This window comes from Pongo abelii, chromosome 7 (assembly GCF_028885655.2).
Source record: "Pongo abelii isolate AG06213 chromosome 7, NHGRI_mPonAbe1-v2.0_pri, whole genome shotgun sequence".
Classification (NCBI taxonomy): Eukaryota; Metazoa; Chordata; class Mammalia; order Primates; family Hominidae; genus Pongo; species Pongo abelii.
The window spans coordinates 119,399,668-119,415,923 of NC_071992.2; the positions used below are offsets into that span (position 1 = coordinate 119,399,668).

At 38.1% G+C, this 16,256-nt stretch overlaps 1 protein-coding gene across 1 annotated transcript in view; it reads left to right on the forward strand.

The window, feature by feature from the left end:
• Positions 1–150: 150 nt before the first annotated feature.
• The window catches only part of DCAF13 (DDB1 and CUL4 associated factor 13), a gene marked incomplete at its 5' end in the record, with an annotated part of 28,204 nt that continues 12,098 nt past the window's right edge, over positions 151–16,256 (forward strand). Inside the window, 6 exon segments of the mRNA NM_001133426.1 lie at positions 151–291; positions 5,077–5,276; positions 5,789–5,896; positions 10,869–10,958; positions 11,909–12,064; positions 15,457–15,534. Coding sequence (NP_001126898.1) covers positions 222–291; positions 5,077–5,276; positions 5,789–5,896; positions 10,869–10,958; positions 11,909–12,064; positions 15,457–15,534 — 702 coding nt within the window.

Here is a 16,256-nt window from a genome sequence, read left to right on the forward strand (position 1 = left end):
GACGCGGAAGCGACTGCACAGCTAAAGGACCGCCCCTTGCTAACGTTTGCCGGCAAAACTACGGAGCGGCGCAGGATCCAGTTGGGCCAGCAGGCCGCCGCTCCGCGCGTCACGTGACTGGAAGTAGTCTGGGAAAAGCGGAAGTCGCCTGTGAGAGGAGGTGGCGGTAGGTGGAACTCGTAGCGAAGAGATCGTGGAGTCCGGCCGGAAGAGCAACCAAGATGAAGGTGAAGATGCTGAGCCGGAATCCGGACAATTATGTCCGCGAAACCAAGTTGGACTTACAGAGAGGTAAGATAAGTTGGTAGGGAGAAAGGGACGCTTTCCGCAAGTCCTTGGGTCTAGCCTCGGCTTTCGCGGAGTAAAGCCGGGGGAGGCTGGCACTCCGGTCTGGTTCTTTCTCAGTTACCTTTCGCTAAGGCAAACTTTGTGCTTACAGAGTCGCTGCGGAACTGGATGGATAGCAAGTAAAGTCTGTTCAAGTCCTTTTTCTAAGAATTTCCTCTAGTGGTGAGTGGGAAATAGTTGTCTGTAGTGGAGAAAAGTTCCAGCTGCTGCTCTGGGATTGTCTTCAGGTTCCTATTACTGAAAAGTGGACTCGAATGAGCCAAACTCGTGGGTTGAAGGGCTAAGAGTTAAACAGGCTTTTAAAACCTTCCTACTGCTCTTCTTGCCACTTTACTATTTCACATTAGTTCTGGATGTTGGAAGAGACAAAGATGAATTTAACAGCATCAGTTTTCGGTTTTCTCTTACCATCCCTTAAGAAGTTTGATGAAAGAATGGTTAAATGAAATTAATTTATCCTTCCTGGTCTGTTCCCCCATTAACATGCTAACCACTTATAAATTGTGCTTTGTGATACCTAAATGACAAGGGACCAACCATGCGTAAGTAAATTGTTCTAAGTAAAGAGAATAACAGGAGCAAAGGTCTTCAGGCAGGAATGAACCGAAGGCATAGAAAAAAGGGCTGTGTCATTAGAGTTTGAATGAGGAGTAAGCGAGATGAGATGAGGCGAAAACAGTATTTCACTATTTTGGTTGAGTAGGAGATATTATCAACGTGTGTGAGCATTGCTAAGAAGTCTCTGCTCAAAAGATGTTTAGAGTTTGTCACAAGGCAGTAATGTTTCTAAAATATAAATTAGATTTGTCACTTGGATTTGGCATCATTCCCAGTCCTTGAATCTCTGGTCCCACCTTCCTTGCCACTTTCGTCAGTCACTACGTTTCCCACAAGTGGTTTAGTATTCACCCTTGCAAATCTCAGTGCGTTTCAGTCATCTTTTTTAAGGCCTCCTGTGGCACACACCCTTACCCAGTTTAGCCGCTTTCTCTGGAAAACTTTCACCGAACAATAATCTGTTCCTGCTTACCTCCTGCATGAGCCCCGCCCCCTTCAGCACCCGTCTTCTGTGATTCTATCACTTCCTCACGGTGTTTATTACATTGTCTCATGATTATTATTTTGGTTAATAGTCTTTCCCATCAGACTTAGCCTCCAAAAAGGGGAAGAATCATGTTCGTGTATGCACTGTGTTTAGACAGCATCTAGCACATAATAGTTGCTTTATAAACGTCAGTTTCTCCATCTATAAAGATTCTATAAAGATTCTATAAAGATTCTATAAAGAATCTATAAAGATTCATTTTGCCTACATGAAGAGATTTAGAAACAAAATGATCTGTCTTGTTGGGGTTTTTAAACTTTTGTTGAAATTATTAAAATGCTAATTTTAGTTGTAGGAACAGCTGCTGACATCAGAGTAGATAGAAATTTTCTAGACTTCAGAAATAATCTTTGAAAAACTGATGGATGAGACTGAAAATTAAATATGTTAAATAAACGTAGCTAACTATGGACATTATCATTTTGGGTATGCTTTCTTTGTGAAGTACAGGCATTCTGCACTTTGCACATTAACTGAACCAGTCCCACTCTTTAAGAGGTTTACAGTGATTGAAATCACATCTGTTAACCACGAAACTTTGCAAAGTGGGGAATTGATTCCAGTATGCATGTTGTCCCGTTAATACAGTACTGTGCGAAAGTGAGTACTGCATGAATTTTTTTAATAATAGTAGCCATTAAAACCAAACATTGAATTTAGCTGAAATTAGAACCTTTAAATCTATCACAGTGTTAAATCAAGATTTTTCTTAAAAAAAGAACATCTTTGGCCGGGCGCGGTGGCTCACGTCTGTAATCCCAGCACTTTGGGAGGCCAAGACGGGCGGATCACAAGGTCAGGAGATCGAGACCATCCTGGCTAACACAGTGAAATCCCGTCTCTACTAAAAATACAAAAAAATTAGCCGGGGGTGGTGGTGGATGCCTGTAGTCCCAGCTACTCGGGAGGCTGAGGCGGGAGAATGGCGTGAACCCGGGAGGCAGAGCTTGCAGTGAACCGAGATCGCGTCACAGCACTCCAGCCTGGGCGACAGAGGGAGACTCCGTCTCAAAAAAAAAAAAAAAAAAAAAAAGGAAGAACATCTTTAGTTAAATGCACTCATTAACATACACATATGTTGAGAAGGGATCTGCTCAAAAACTCTTATTAATGGGGCACACAGAAAGTTTGAAGACGACTATATAGGGAGCCTTTGGAAGTTTTAAGCATGGGAGTGACATGTAAAAAGCTGTTTTAAGATGACATCTGATAGGCTGGGCGCGGTGGCTCACGCCTGTAATCCCAGCACTTTGGGAGGCCGAGGCGGGCGGATCACGAGGTCAGGAGATCGAGACCATCCTGGCTAACATGGTGAAATCCCGTCTTTACTGAAAATACAAAAAAATGAATAAATTAGCCGGGCATGGTGGAGGGTGCCTGTAGTCCCAGCTACTCGGGAGGCTGAGGCAGGAGAATGGCGTGAACCTGGGAGGCAGAGCTTGCAGTGAGCCGAGATTGCACCACTGCACTCCAGCCTGGGCAACAGAGCAAGACTCCATCTCAAAAAAAAAAAAAAAAAAAAGATGACATCTGATAATAGTGTAAATTGCCACCAAATCAAGTAGGGATGATATTAAAGTAGCCCAAGTATAGGATAATGAAGACCCAAACTGCCTGGGGATGCAGTGGCTCACATTCATAAACCCAACACTTTGGGAGGCAAAGGTGGGAGGATCTCTTGAGCCCAGGAGTTCAAGAGTAGCCTGGGCATCATAAGGAGACCCCCGTCTCTACAAAAAATTTAAAGATTAACGGGGCATGGTGGTGCATGCCTCAGGTCCAAGCTGCTTGGGAGGCTGAGGTGAGAGGCTAAGGTAGGAGGATCACTTAAGCCCTAGAGGTTGAGGCTGCAGTAGGCTATAGCCACACCACTGCATTCCAGCTTGGGTGACAGAATGATAACGCATCTCAAAAAAAACAAAGCAAAACAAAACAAAAACTAAGTTACTAGAAATAGAGAGTTAAAAGGAAAGATGTGTAAGTGTTGCAAAGAGATGATGAGTAGGACTTTGAGTTTTGGTAGTAGGGAATATGGAAGATGGAATACATAAGAATGACTTAGGCTAGAGCTTTGTTGAATGTTAGATACAATACCATTACCAGGGAGTCAGAAAGAAACAGCAGGATGAAGTCATGGGGTAAGAAGATGCATTTACTTTTTACTCACTGAGTTTTTTAGACATACAAGCTTAAAATTACTTTCTAAGCATAATTTTATATATATATATACATATATATATATATTTTTTCTTTTTGAGATGAAGTCACGCTCTGTCAGCCAGGCTGGAGTGCAGTGGCGCGATCTTGGCTCACTGCAACCTCCACCTCCCAGGTTCAAGTGATCCTTTTGCCTCAGCCTCCTGAGTAGCTGGGACTGTAGGCACATACCACCCCCTGCCCCCAGCTGGCTGACTTTGTATTTTTAGTAGATGGGATTTCACTGTGTTAGCCAGGATGGTCTTGATCTCCTGACGTCGTGATCTGTCTGTCCCGGCCTCCCAAAGTGCTGGGATTACAGGCGTGAGCCACCACGCCCGGCCCTAAGCATGATTATTAACCAAGACAATGTGTTTAGCAGCATATCAGGACAGTTAAAACATAGATTCTGGAGCCATACTGCCTTGGTTTGAATCCTGGCTCCACCATGTCATATTCAAGTTACTTAACCTCTTTATGCCTCAGTTTTCCCATCAATAAAGTGTGAGATAGTAATAGAACTTAACACATAGGATGCTGTGGAGATTAAACAGTTAAGATTTTTGGAACAGTGCCTGGCACTTAGTGAACTCTTATGTGAGTCTTTTTTAAGTAAGTAAACAAACAGAAAGTGCTCAGTAAATAATAGCTATATAATATCATCATAATCACAACTTCGTGTGTCTATCAGCACGGTATTTAGCACCAGAGATTAATAATGTTCCCTGCCCTACAGGAAGCTTAGAGTTCTGTTGAGCAAACATCTTGCACATGTTTTGTCCCAGGAACTGTGCTAGGCATAAGGAAGTACAAATGTAAAGTGTATTGGAAGCCCTGACAGTGAACACTTACAACCCAGTTGAAGAGTGTACTAGGATATATAAAAGGGAAGCCGAGCACGGTGGCTCATGTCTGTAATCCCAGCACTTTGAGAGGCGGAGGCAGGTGGATCACAAGGTCAAGAGATCGAGACCAGCCTGACCAACATGGTGAAACCCCGTCTCTACTAAAAATAGAAAAATTAGTTGGGCGTGGTGGCACGCGCCTGTAATCCCAGCTACTCGGGAGGCTGAGGCAGGAGAATTGCTTAAACCTGGGAAGCGGAGGTTGCAGTGAGCCGAGATTGTGCCACTGCACTCTAGGCTGGTGATGGAGCGAGACTCCGTCTCAAAAAAAAAAGGTGGTGGGGGGAAATGCTGCATGTATATATATCTAGGGTCTAATTGTTTTGCAAGATGTATGCATCCCATGATTTTCCAGTAATTTCAGAAAGATTTCTGAACAGCAGGTCTTCTAATTTTGTATTCTTAGTGTTAGGCATAGAACAATGTCACTAACTAAATGCTTATTGAATAACAGAGTGATTAGCTGAGGAAGACTGCAGGAAATGTTGTGTGAATTATTAAGAAGAATCATTCTCATTTCAGTTCCAAGAAACTATGATCCTACTTTACATCCTTTTGAGGTCCCACGAGAGTATGTAAGAGCTTTAAATGCTACCAAACTGGAACGAGTATTTGCAAAACCATTCCTTGCTTCACTGGATGGTCACCGTGATGGAGTCAATTGCTTGGCAAAGCATCCAAAGAACCTGGCTACTGTCCTTTCTGGGGCGTGTGATGGAGAGGCAAGTGTCACTCTAGATGATATTTTCAACTAAAAGTAGTTATATTACAAATGTTTTTTCCTTTAGTTTTTAGTTACTGTAGGTTTTACTTTATTGGATTTCAGTTTATTTCTCAAGACTAAATTTTGTTAGGAATACTGTTTAGTATTTTCTTCTTTAAACCTAAGAAATTATAAATGCAGTAGTTTAAGGATCAATTTGACAGTAAATTAAATAATCATGTTTATAATTAAAGTATTTAAGTATGAGTTTTTTCACAGATGTTGTCAACACCTAATTTCCTCCCATGGCAAGTGAAAAAGTTTTGCAACACTTTAGAATCAACAGAGTATTTGCCAGATTGTATTTTTTGCTCGTCGATATACTTATCCATATGCATTGCATTGTTTTAATCCAAAGGATTTTGGTTTTAGCCGCCCAGTAGAGTGATTCGTAGCCTTGTCAGTGTTGAATTTATCCTGAACATTTTACATTTATAGTTCACTGAAATTTCCTGGTATGCTTTATCATAGGTTAGAATTTGGAACCTAACTCAGCGGAATTGTATCCGTACAATACAAGCACATGAAGGCTTTGTACGAGGAATATGTACCCGCTTTTGTGGGACTTCTTTTTTCACTGTAAGTATAATACCATTAAGTCATTAAATTTGATCAACATAGGTAAGAATAATCTAATTGAATACATTTTTTTCAAGTTCATTTATTTGTTCCTAGGCCCTTTTGGAGTTTCACAATGCAAAATAGCTTATTAAACCTTGAAAATTTCTAGTTTTCTTTATATAATTCAGCCTTCCCCATAACTTAACATGATTAAGCTAATATTCAATTTACCACAAAAGTGGAATTAATGAGAGGTAAGTCTAGAAAGAGTTTGGCTTAATCTGGAGGATTTTTGATGCTAAGATGAGTAATTTGTACTTTCGTCAGTCAGATAGTAAGGAATCATTGAAGTTTTGTGCCTGTGTGTGGTGTGGCAAGATATCCGGAATGTAAAATTTACTCTCTGTTTTTAAATATACAGTTTGGTGGCATCCAATACATTCACATCACTGTGCAACCATCACCACCATCCGTCTTCAGAACTTTTTCATCTTTCCCAGCTGAAACTATAGTCATTAAACAATAACTCCTCTTTCCCCTCAGTCCCCAACCCCTGGTAACCACTATTTTACTTTTTACTTCTGTGATTTTGACTATTCTGGGTACCTTATATAAATAGAAGCATATTTTAAAGAATTATACCATTTTGTGTATGTGGAATAAGTCTTTTGTGTCTGGCTTATTTTACTTAATTGTCTTCAAGGTTTATCCATGTTGTAGTACATGTCAGAATTTCCTTTCTTTTTATGGCTAAATAACATTCCATTGTATGTGTCACATTTTGTTTATCCGTTCATTCGTCAATGAGCATTTGATTTGTTTCCACCTTTTGGCTATTGTGAATAGTGTTGCCATGACCATTGGTGTACAAATACCAATTCAAGTTCATTGAAGGTCTTTTTTGACAAGGGGAACAACAAAATCTGAGCTGTGCTTTGAGTTAAGTAATTTGACATCAGTTAGTGATCAGTTTGAAGGCCATTTTAATAGTTTGGCAGGCAATAATAAGAGGCTACCTTATTATGGAGACTGAAAACTAGAAATCAGTGGTTGACACTTCGGAGGACTGACAGGTTTGACAACTGAGAGGAGCCTGGGAAGAGGTTGGTTCCTGTTGCTGAGGAGTACCAGCAAGTTTGGAAGAGTGGCAATGGGAAGGATATGATGTGACAAACTGGACTGCTAATGGGCTGTTCGAGTGAAGATGTCTATCATACCTTTACAGATGCAGGTCTGGAGCTCAGGAGGGAGGTCAGAGCTGAACTTGACATCATCAATATAGAACTAATCATTGAAGCCATAGTATGGCATCATTGGGAGGAAATGAAGAGGAAAATATAGAAATACAAAGATGTCAAGGAAGTAGCCTTGGGGAATGCCCACCTCTGGGAAGTGGGAAAACTCTGGGAGTAGCCAGAGCTCAAAGAATCTGTGAATGAGCATAGTGTCCTAGGAGGAAGGAATAGTCAGTTTTGTGAACTACTACAAAGAATAATGAAAAATGAAGACTGAGAAAAACATTTTAGAAATGTAGAGATGTAAAAAATAGAAAATTAAAGATTGTGTAATTCTAGTCTTTCACTTCTAACACTGTTAGTTTGGTGTATGTCTTTTCAAGTGTTTTGACCTACCTTTACAACAGTTTTTGTATGCACATGCACTAATCAGTCAGATAGATCTTCCTTATTCTTTATTTACTAATGACTTTTTAAAAAACAGGTTGAGCTGAGTTATAAAATGTAGGTTGCAATCCAGGTTGGCTGGGTGCAGAAGCTAGATTGCAAGAGAATAATAAAGGGAAAAGATGACTTCTGGGAAACCTGATAGCTACAATTTGAAAGATTGTCATGTGAAAAAGAAAATAGACTAATTTGTTGCTCCATAGAGAGGCACTGGAAATAGGTGTTAATGTTAAAAGATTTGATTTTGGTGTAAAAAAACTTATTTGCTGTCAAAAAGCAGAATAGGCTACCTTGCAAAGCATTCAGTTACTTTTCACTAGAGGGGTGCAGATAAGCTGCCTGACCCTGCAAGCCCAATGTTGTGCAAGGAATTGGTTGGCAAGTGGGAATGGATGGCAACTAAGGCTTCTTACACTTGGTTATTCTTTTGGATATATTGATTAATAGCTCAGCCAGAGGACTTAGTGTATTTTTTTTAATGCTTAAAATGAATAAAGGCTCATTTGCAGCATTATTCACAATACCCAGGATATGGAATCAACCTAAAGTGTCCAGCAATGGATGAATGAATTAAAAAAAAAAGTACACACACACAAGCACACAGGAATACTATTCAGCCTTCAGAAAGACGGAAATCCTGTCACTTGCAGCATACATGAATGAGCTTGGAGGACATGATGCTGAGTTAAATAAGACAAATACCACATGATCTCAGTTGTGTGGAATCTAAAAAAGCCAAACTCATAGAAATGGAGTAAAATGGTCATTACTAGGGGCTTTGAGGGAGGGAGATTGGGGAGATGTTGGTCAAAAGAGACAAAATTTCAAATAGATGGGATAGATGTTGTACAACACAGTGATTATAGTTAATAACAACATGCTGTCTTGACAATTGCTATGAACGTGAATTAAATGTTCTCACCACAAAATAATAAGTATGTGAGGTAACAGATATGTTAATTAGCTTGGTTTATCCATTCCACAGTGTCTACGTATATCAAAACACAATGTTGTACATCATAAATATATATAACTTTTATTTGTAAATTAAATAAAAACATTTTAAGAAATGAATAAAGACTGAAAATGTTTCATATTCACCACTTATTTTCCCCCCACTTTATTTTTTTAAAGAGACAGAGTCTTGCTACGTTGCCCAGGCTGATGTTGAACTCCTGGGCTCAAGCCCATCTCAGCCTCCCAAAAAGTGTTGGGATTACAGGCATGAGTCACCATGCCCAGCTCATTGTTTCTCCCTTTTTCAAAAAGATTTTTTTTTTTTTTTTTTTTTTTTTTGAGATGAAGTCTCCCTCTGTTGCCCAGGTTGGAGTGCAGTGGCATGATCTCTGCTCACTGCAAGCTCTGCCTCCTGGGTTCACGCCATTCTCTTGCCTCAGTCTCCCCAGTAGCTGGGACTACAGGTGCCCACTACCATTCCCGGCTAATTTTTTAATTTTTTTAATTTTTAGTAGAGACAGGGTTTCACCATGTTAGCCATGATGGTCTCGATCTCCTGACCTAGTGATCCGCCTGCCTCGGCCTCTGAAAGTGCTGGGATTATAAGGCGCAAGCCACCGCGCCCAACCAAAAAGATAGTTTTGAGTAATGTGTGCTTTGTCAGAGATAAGACACATGTGAAGACTACTTGCTGGTACAACTTTAAGAATGTTTTTAAAAATTTTAGTACACAGTGTTGCAAAACATAAACTTTTATTACCTAAACTTCACTAAGATATCCCAGTTTGTAATACCAACAGTTCCTTCTTCAGCATAACCAGCCTGGAGATGAGATGTTCTAGCCAGGCACATATTCTTGTTCGGCTACTCATTTCTATAAAATGAGAAAACCTTTCCCAGAATTGGTGGTCCGCTGAGGTTTGTACTCAGTAGACTGCAGAACAGCTTGGTCATTTACAAGGAAATTCAGTCTTGAGCTTGCAGACACTATCAGAAACTTGATGGAGGGATACTGTCTTCAGGAACTGGGTGCTCAGGGACACAGTTTATCCTGTATTCTGTAAGTGCTAAAATGTCTCTTTGGGTCAAGCCAGATCGGTCAGGACCTGATACCTAGATTACATCTTAGGTTCTGCCAGTAGAATCAGGTTTCTAGAAGTGAGTTTTAGTATAGTGCCAGTGGCTCAGATTCAGAGTTGTTAATAAGATGTAGCCCTGTTAAATACTTTTTGTCTGTTACAAGGATGTTGTTAAGGATTCTGTTCATTGGCATCCTCAACAAAAGACATCGCTGTGTAATCTTAGTACCAAAACCTTTCCCGATCACTTACCTGTTTTCATCTCATGGGCACTGTAAACTGTTTTGCAAGAAGTGTTTTCATTTTTGAATTTGCTGTAAGAAAAGAGCTACATTCATACTCTTCCCATAGATAAATATATCTTTGTTAATGTTTTTATCAAAAAGTAGATATAGATTGCATTTAATATATAAATGTAAGATTTTAAGTTAAAACTAGCAGTTTGGTATATATGCAGTTATACAGTACCACATTTATGATTTTGTTTTCAACCTCAAACTACATTATATGTTTTGTAGTCTGTTTTACCTGATAGCTTAAACATGTCTGCCAGATACCCATGTCTAAATTACCATAGTTTGTTGCTTTGCCTTGATTTGGGCTAACGTGCCAACAGTTCTGCTCACTGTTGCTTTTTTACTCTTTGTGCAGCTGTCAGCACAGTGAAAAGACAAACTATGTCTTTACTAACGTTATGAAGATAGTTTTGACCGCGTGGACCCTGAAAAGTTCTCAGGGTCCTCCAGAGGCCCAAAGTTCACAGTTTGAAAACCACTGACTTAGTAGTTTCTGCAGTTCATGCAGAAAAGGACTTTATCTATTTCAATATTATAACAATGCCTTCTCACCAGTATTTTCATGTTTTTCATTTTTTTACATTTAAAATTACCTGGAATTTTATTTTCACGTAAGGCATCAAATTGGCTCAATTTTTTAAAATGACTAACCGATATTATAATGCCATTTTTTATAATCCATTTTTTCTTTAAGTTGAAATCCCATGTTTATCACAATATGCATGACCTAACTTTGCCCCGTTCTTGTTTTTCTTTTGCTCTACTCATTGTATTTTTAGTTTTATGTACTTCATATATTTGTCACAAATCTTTACTAAAACAAGGTGGGATATAAATGCATCAATAAGTGTAATACTGGAATGATATGGTATGTTATCTGTTTTAAACAAGATACTTACAATTTGATATGTGTTGGCAAGTTTTAATTTATAACTGTTGTTCATTATCATCATCATAATAAAACAAATATTTCTAGGTTGGTGATGACAAAACTGTGAAGCAGTGGAAAATGGATGGGCCAGGCTATGGAGACGAGGAAGAGCCATTACATACAATATTAGGAAAGGTACAAAAGTAAATTGACTAATAGCTTGCCTATTAACATTCTTTTATTGAAAATTATTTTATAGTTATAATTTCCAAAGATGGGGAAGAAGATGCAAATAAGAAACGAAAGACTTTAGGCTGTAATTGTTGACCCATTTACGCAATGTTTAATGCAGCTAAAGTCCTTTGATGCTAAAGAATTTTAACAGTTTTTTTTTGGTATTGTAGTAGAGTTTGATTTCTGTTTTTAGCTACATTGAACATTAGGATACAATGAAACATTTCCTATAGCAAGACCATGGAGAAAAAGATAGAAGTTCAGAAAATGCTTCAGCTTGTTTAGTTTATGTCATCATAGATCTTACACAAAACTCAGAATTTCTTAGTTGAAAGACTCCTTTAAGAAATGAAGAAATTTAATAGTATTATGCATCATGTATAAATCTTATTAATGTTTCTACCAAATTTTTCTGCAAATCAGATGATGGGTGGTTTAGTTTTAGCTTAAGAATAATTTAGAACATTTGGCCTATCCATGTTTTATAATGTTTACATTTTTATATGAAGCAAACAATTCCAAAATTAGATTTAATCTTTAAATTAAATATACCTTTTAAAAATCACTTTGTCATTTCAATATTATGGTTAGTATATAATATTTAGGTTCTGCTTTAGGTTTCAAGAAGTTCTAAATGTTCTTAAAGGGATAGGGGAATGGGGTATGAGTATGAGGTAGAGATAATTTGTAGTTGGAAACACGTTAGTAATTTCTAAAACAAAATTGGTTTCATTCTTAAAATGTCTTGTCTCTTTATGGTATTGTTTCCCCCTTTAAGTAAGGACTTCAAAGAAGTTTCTTTGTGAACACTATCTCAAAAAAAGATAGTGTAGATAAATATATTTAAAATATTATTCTGCAGATTTGAATTAGTGAAAAAAATCCTCTTAACAACCTTTTTGCTTTTAAAGACAGTGTATACTGGGATTGATCATCACTGGAAAGAAGCTGTTTTTGCCACATGTGGACAGCAAGTAGACATTTGGGATGAACAAAGAACTAATCCTGTATGTTCAATGACCTGGGGATTTGACAGTATAAGTAGTGTTAAATTTAACCCAATTGAGGTAATGTTTTTTTTTAAGTATGTTTTGCTTTTTGTTTCCTTATTATTGCTTAATAATTTCGGTTCTGTTTAGGAAACTTTTGAATGTATGATAGAAACGTCTGAATTTTAATGGTGTTTTGGCATTTTGTCAATTTTCTGGATTGTAAACGAGTTCTGATACCTTTGCTCAAATCCCAACATGTTTCACAGCAGTTTAGTCCCAGATACTAGAGTTAAGCATTGTTAGAGGAGTGGTGTGTGCATTTGCCCGTTGGGGTAAAATCCAAGTAAATATAGTCTTGTTTTAACTTTAGTTTTACTCATGCCTTCAACCTCATGTTCCATAGATTATGTCATTGTACATTTAGGAAAATGTTAATTTTTCTACCTGCCTTGGAGGTCAGAAGAAGGAGCATTGGACATCATTTTGTCTATTTGTAATTGGTAAGGTACCAGTGCTTCATAAAAACATTTGTGATTATTGTTGAACTGCATGGTAATTAGTTATAGTTATATTTTTCTTTGCTCAGAAGTCTGAATTGTGATTCCCAGTTCCTCCAGGCCTAAGGGAAGAGTTGGAGATTGGCCACTACATGTTGTCTGTTTGGGTCTGAATTTAGGAATGGAGGCTGTCCTGAAGGCTAAACTAGCCCTTGGACTCCAGATCTTTCTCTGAACTTTTTCTTAATACATAACAATAGATGAACTGATTGTCCAGAAGACTCAGCAGGGATACTTTTTTCCTGCTGAAGGAAAAGGCAATCATAGCATATATAAGCCAATTTTAGCAGTTATTGCGAGGCTACCATTTTAGGTAGTATGAGAGAAAAATCCTAATATGCAAGCGTTACGCTCTTAAAGACCCAACCTGATAAAAGGTAGGAAGTAAGGTTGAGTCAAAATAGTAAGGTATAAAAATTGTTTGTATGATGTACTGGAAAATGAGATGCTGCAGTGCGATGTGAGTTTGGCCTTGAGGAATTACTGAGAAGCCAGAAGACACTCTTCCTGCAACTACCACATGCTCACACATACACTTTCTAGAGAGGCTGCAGGTCTAGAATAGGTTGGCAAACTAGTCTGTGAGCCACTTGTGGCCCACTGCCTGTTTTTGTAAATAGAGCTCTGCTAGAAGATAAATAGAGCTCTGCTAGAAGACAGCCATGTTCTCTTGCATACATATTGTTTGTAGCTGCTTTTGTTCTATGATGGCAGAGTTAAGTAATTGCCACAGAGACCGTATGGCCCACAAAACCTAAAATATTTACTCTCCGGCCCTTTACAGAAGAAGTTTTCTGATCCCTGGTCTGGAGTATCTGTCTCTATTATATCTTCTCACTCCATCCTCCATCTTCCTTCCTTATGTTTCCCTTGGTTGTAGAAGAGAGAAATGGCATGGAAAGGCAGCTACCCTTGCAGAGCAGGACCAAGTGTAAAAGTTGATAACATATGTGAACATTTTTTAAAAGTGCTATCCAAATTCAAGATGGTGATGGTATTACTTACTAAAAAAACAAACAAACAAAAAAACCTAAACAGACACTGTTTCTTACTATTTAGGGGAACAAAAAAATCTTTTGCTTCTCTGCTTTGGTGAACATCTGTGTCAGAAGAGCTGATCACCAATTCTAAAATCATAATTATTAGGGATGACCTAGTGACCATATTTTTCAAACTTGCCTGTATAACAGCTGTATTTGTTCAGCTGTTTTTTTTCTTTTTTAATTGCTATTAACCTTATGAACTTAGTGGTAAAAGTAAATGGTGTGCATGTCTCTTATCCTATTTTAAACTTAATGGAAAGGGCATGTTGCTGTGAACAAATGGAGTGTATTTGTATTTGTCTCCTCTAATCATTAATAATTAATTTTCTCTTTAAATATTGAAGCCTAGAATTCTGGTAAAGCCAAAAGTTTATGCTGATCATTGGCATGTTTTACGGTGTGAAAGGTGGCATTTGGTCTAGGTAGATTGTTTTGCTTTGTTCAGATCAAAGTCTTTCTTTTTAGAAATGGAACCTGGTTAGACCCTGAGGCGACATAATGAGAAGCCAAGAAAGGTTGAGGGACCTCACTAGGGAAGTCTCAGAAAAGCAGCCATTAAGATAGCAGGCTTTCAGAAAGAACTGAGAGGAAACCATGATCATAACATTAGCTTTATGATGTGTTATTTAACTGCGTATAGACAGTAGGAGGAGTTAGCTGGCCATGCAACTATTTAGTAAATAGCTCTTCTTGCTGCCCCCATATTTGCAATAGGAAGTAATTGTAGGCAGAAACCGATAGTTGTGAGTGTCAGCAACCATGAGTGAGAAGGAATGATGCTGCAGAGAGAGGGTTTCAGGGATCCACTGGATGATAGAGGGTTTATTTTTACTTAATGCCAAGGGATAATGTGAGTACCATGCACATTTATAATTGACTTACAAATAAAATAATTAGAAAAATCTTCAAACAGTTGGACAAAAGACAGGCCTAATTTATAGAGAGTTAACAAACACAAAGAAACATTTAACTACTAATAAAACAATAAATTTATATAGCTAGGAAATACTGTCATACAGATATTAACTTTTAAATGACACTAACCAGTGCTGCCCAGTTGCATTAAAATGGACATATCCCACATTGTAGTGTATACTGGTACAGCTCTTTGAAAAAATAATTAGCCCTAAATATCAAAAGCCATAAAATTGTTCATACCTTTTGATTCAGTAATGTCATTTGTGAAATTTTATCCTAAGGAAATAATTCAAAAGAAGAGCTAAATGTGGGGGGGAAATGTTTATTGAAGTATTACTTACAATAGTAAAAAACAGGAAACAAGTCTTAAGTTGAAGAGTAGATAAGTAAAATATGTTTTATTACAAATTAGAACACAGTAATATCTGTACATTAAAATACATGCATGGGGGCCAGGCACGGTGGCTCATGCCTGTAATCCCAGCACTTGGGGAGGCTGAGGCAGGTGGCTCACCTGAGGTCAGGAGTTCGATACCAGCCTGGGCAACATGGTGAAACCCTGTCTCTACTAAAAATACAAAATATTAGCCCAGTGTGGTGGTGCACCCCTGTAATCCCAGCTCCTCCACAGGCTGAGGCATGAGAATTGCTTGAACCTGGGAGGTAGAGGTTGCCGTGAGCCAAGATTGCACCACTGCACTCCAGCCTGGGCGACAGAGCAAGACTCTGTCTCTAAATAAATGAATAAATAAAATACAAGCATGGGGATTTTACAATGAAAATACTTGGTTTAAGTTGCTGAGATTATGGATGATTTATTGTACCCTCTTAAAATGGACTTTGTTTTTTAACATAAATATTAAGGGCAATTAAATCATTTGTTTACTGAATGGATGTGGTTTGCTGCCAGGTCTGACTTTTAACTGGTGATTGTTATACTTGTTTTTAGACATTTCTCTTGGGAAGTTGTGCATCTGACAGGAATATAGTACTGTACGATATGAGGCAAGCTACTCCTTTGAAAAAGGTGAGTTTCAGTTTTGACTTTTGCTTTATACAGTTGGCATTATGTATTTCTCTGTAAATAGAGTGACTAAAAATATGGATCAAATATTTTCTCAGAATTAAAAAAATCTTTTATACAGGTGTTCTTAGAACTCTACATGATGATAGTTGTGTTCTTTCAGCTCCCCATTGCTTTTTAGAGACTCTTAAATTTCTGCTAGGTATTGTATCCTAGTCACCATCCTTGTGTCTTCCATGATGCCAGTACATTTTAGGCCTCTAATTAATACTTACTGAATTGAAAGTTCTTAAAGGTATTGCACCCTGTTACTTAACAGTGTAATACTACTCAAATAATATTCAATAAATTCAAGCCCCATGATTATCATATGACATGTACAGTATTTTATTCCAGAAGGTTTTAGAACTCATTCACATAACCAGCTTTATTTGTTCAGTTACATGCTGATCAATACTAGTTTGACATTTAGGCAAGCACTATCCTGTTCAAAGTAGCAGATTTCCTAACAATTCTAAAGTAGTAATTTCAGGACTTACATATCAAAGCTAATAATACAACCTTAAGCTAACTCTCAAGAGGGAGACAGATACTGTCTGTAAGTAAGGAAAGGAGTGCCATTGTAAGTAAAAGGGTATAAAGTTTATTTCAGGTACTAGAATTTTGAGTGACAGAAAGGGCTGGACATCATTGAGATGCCACAAGTCTGTTGTCATAGTCCACAT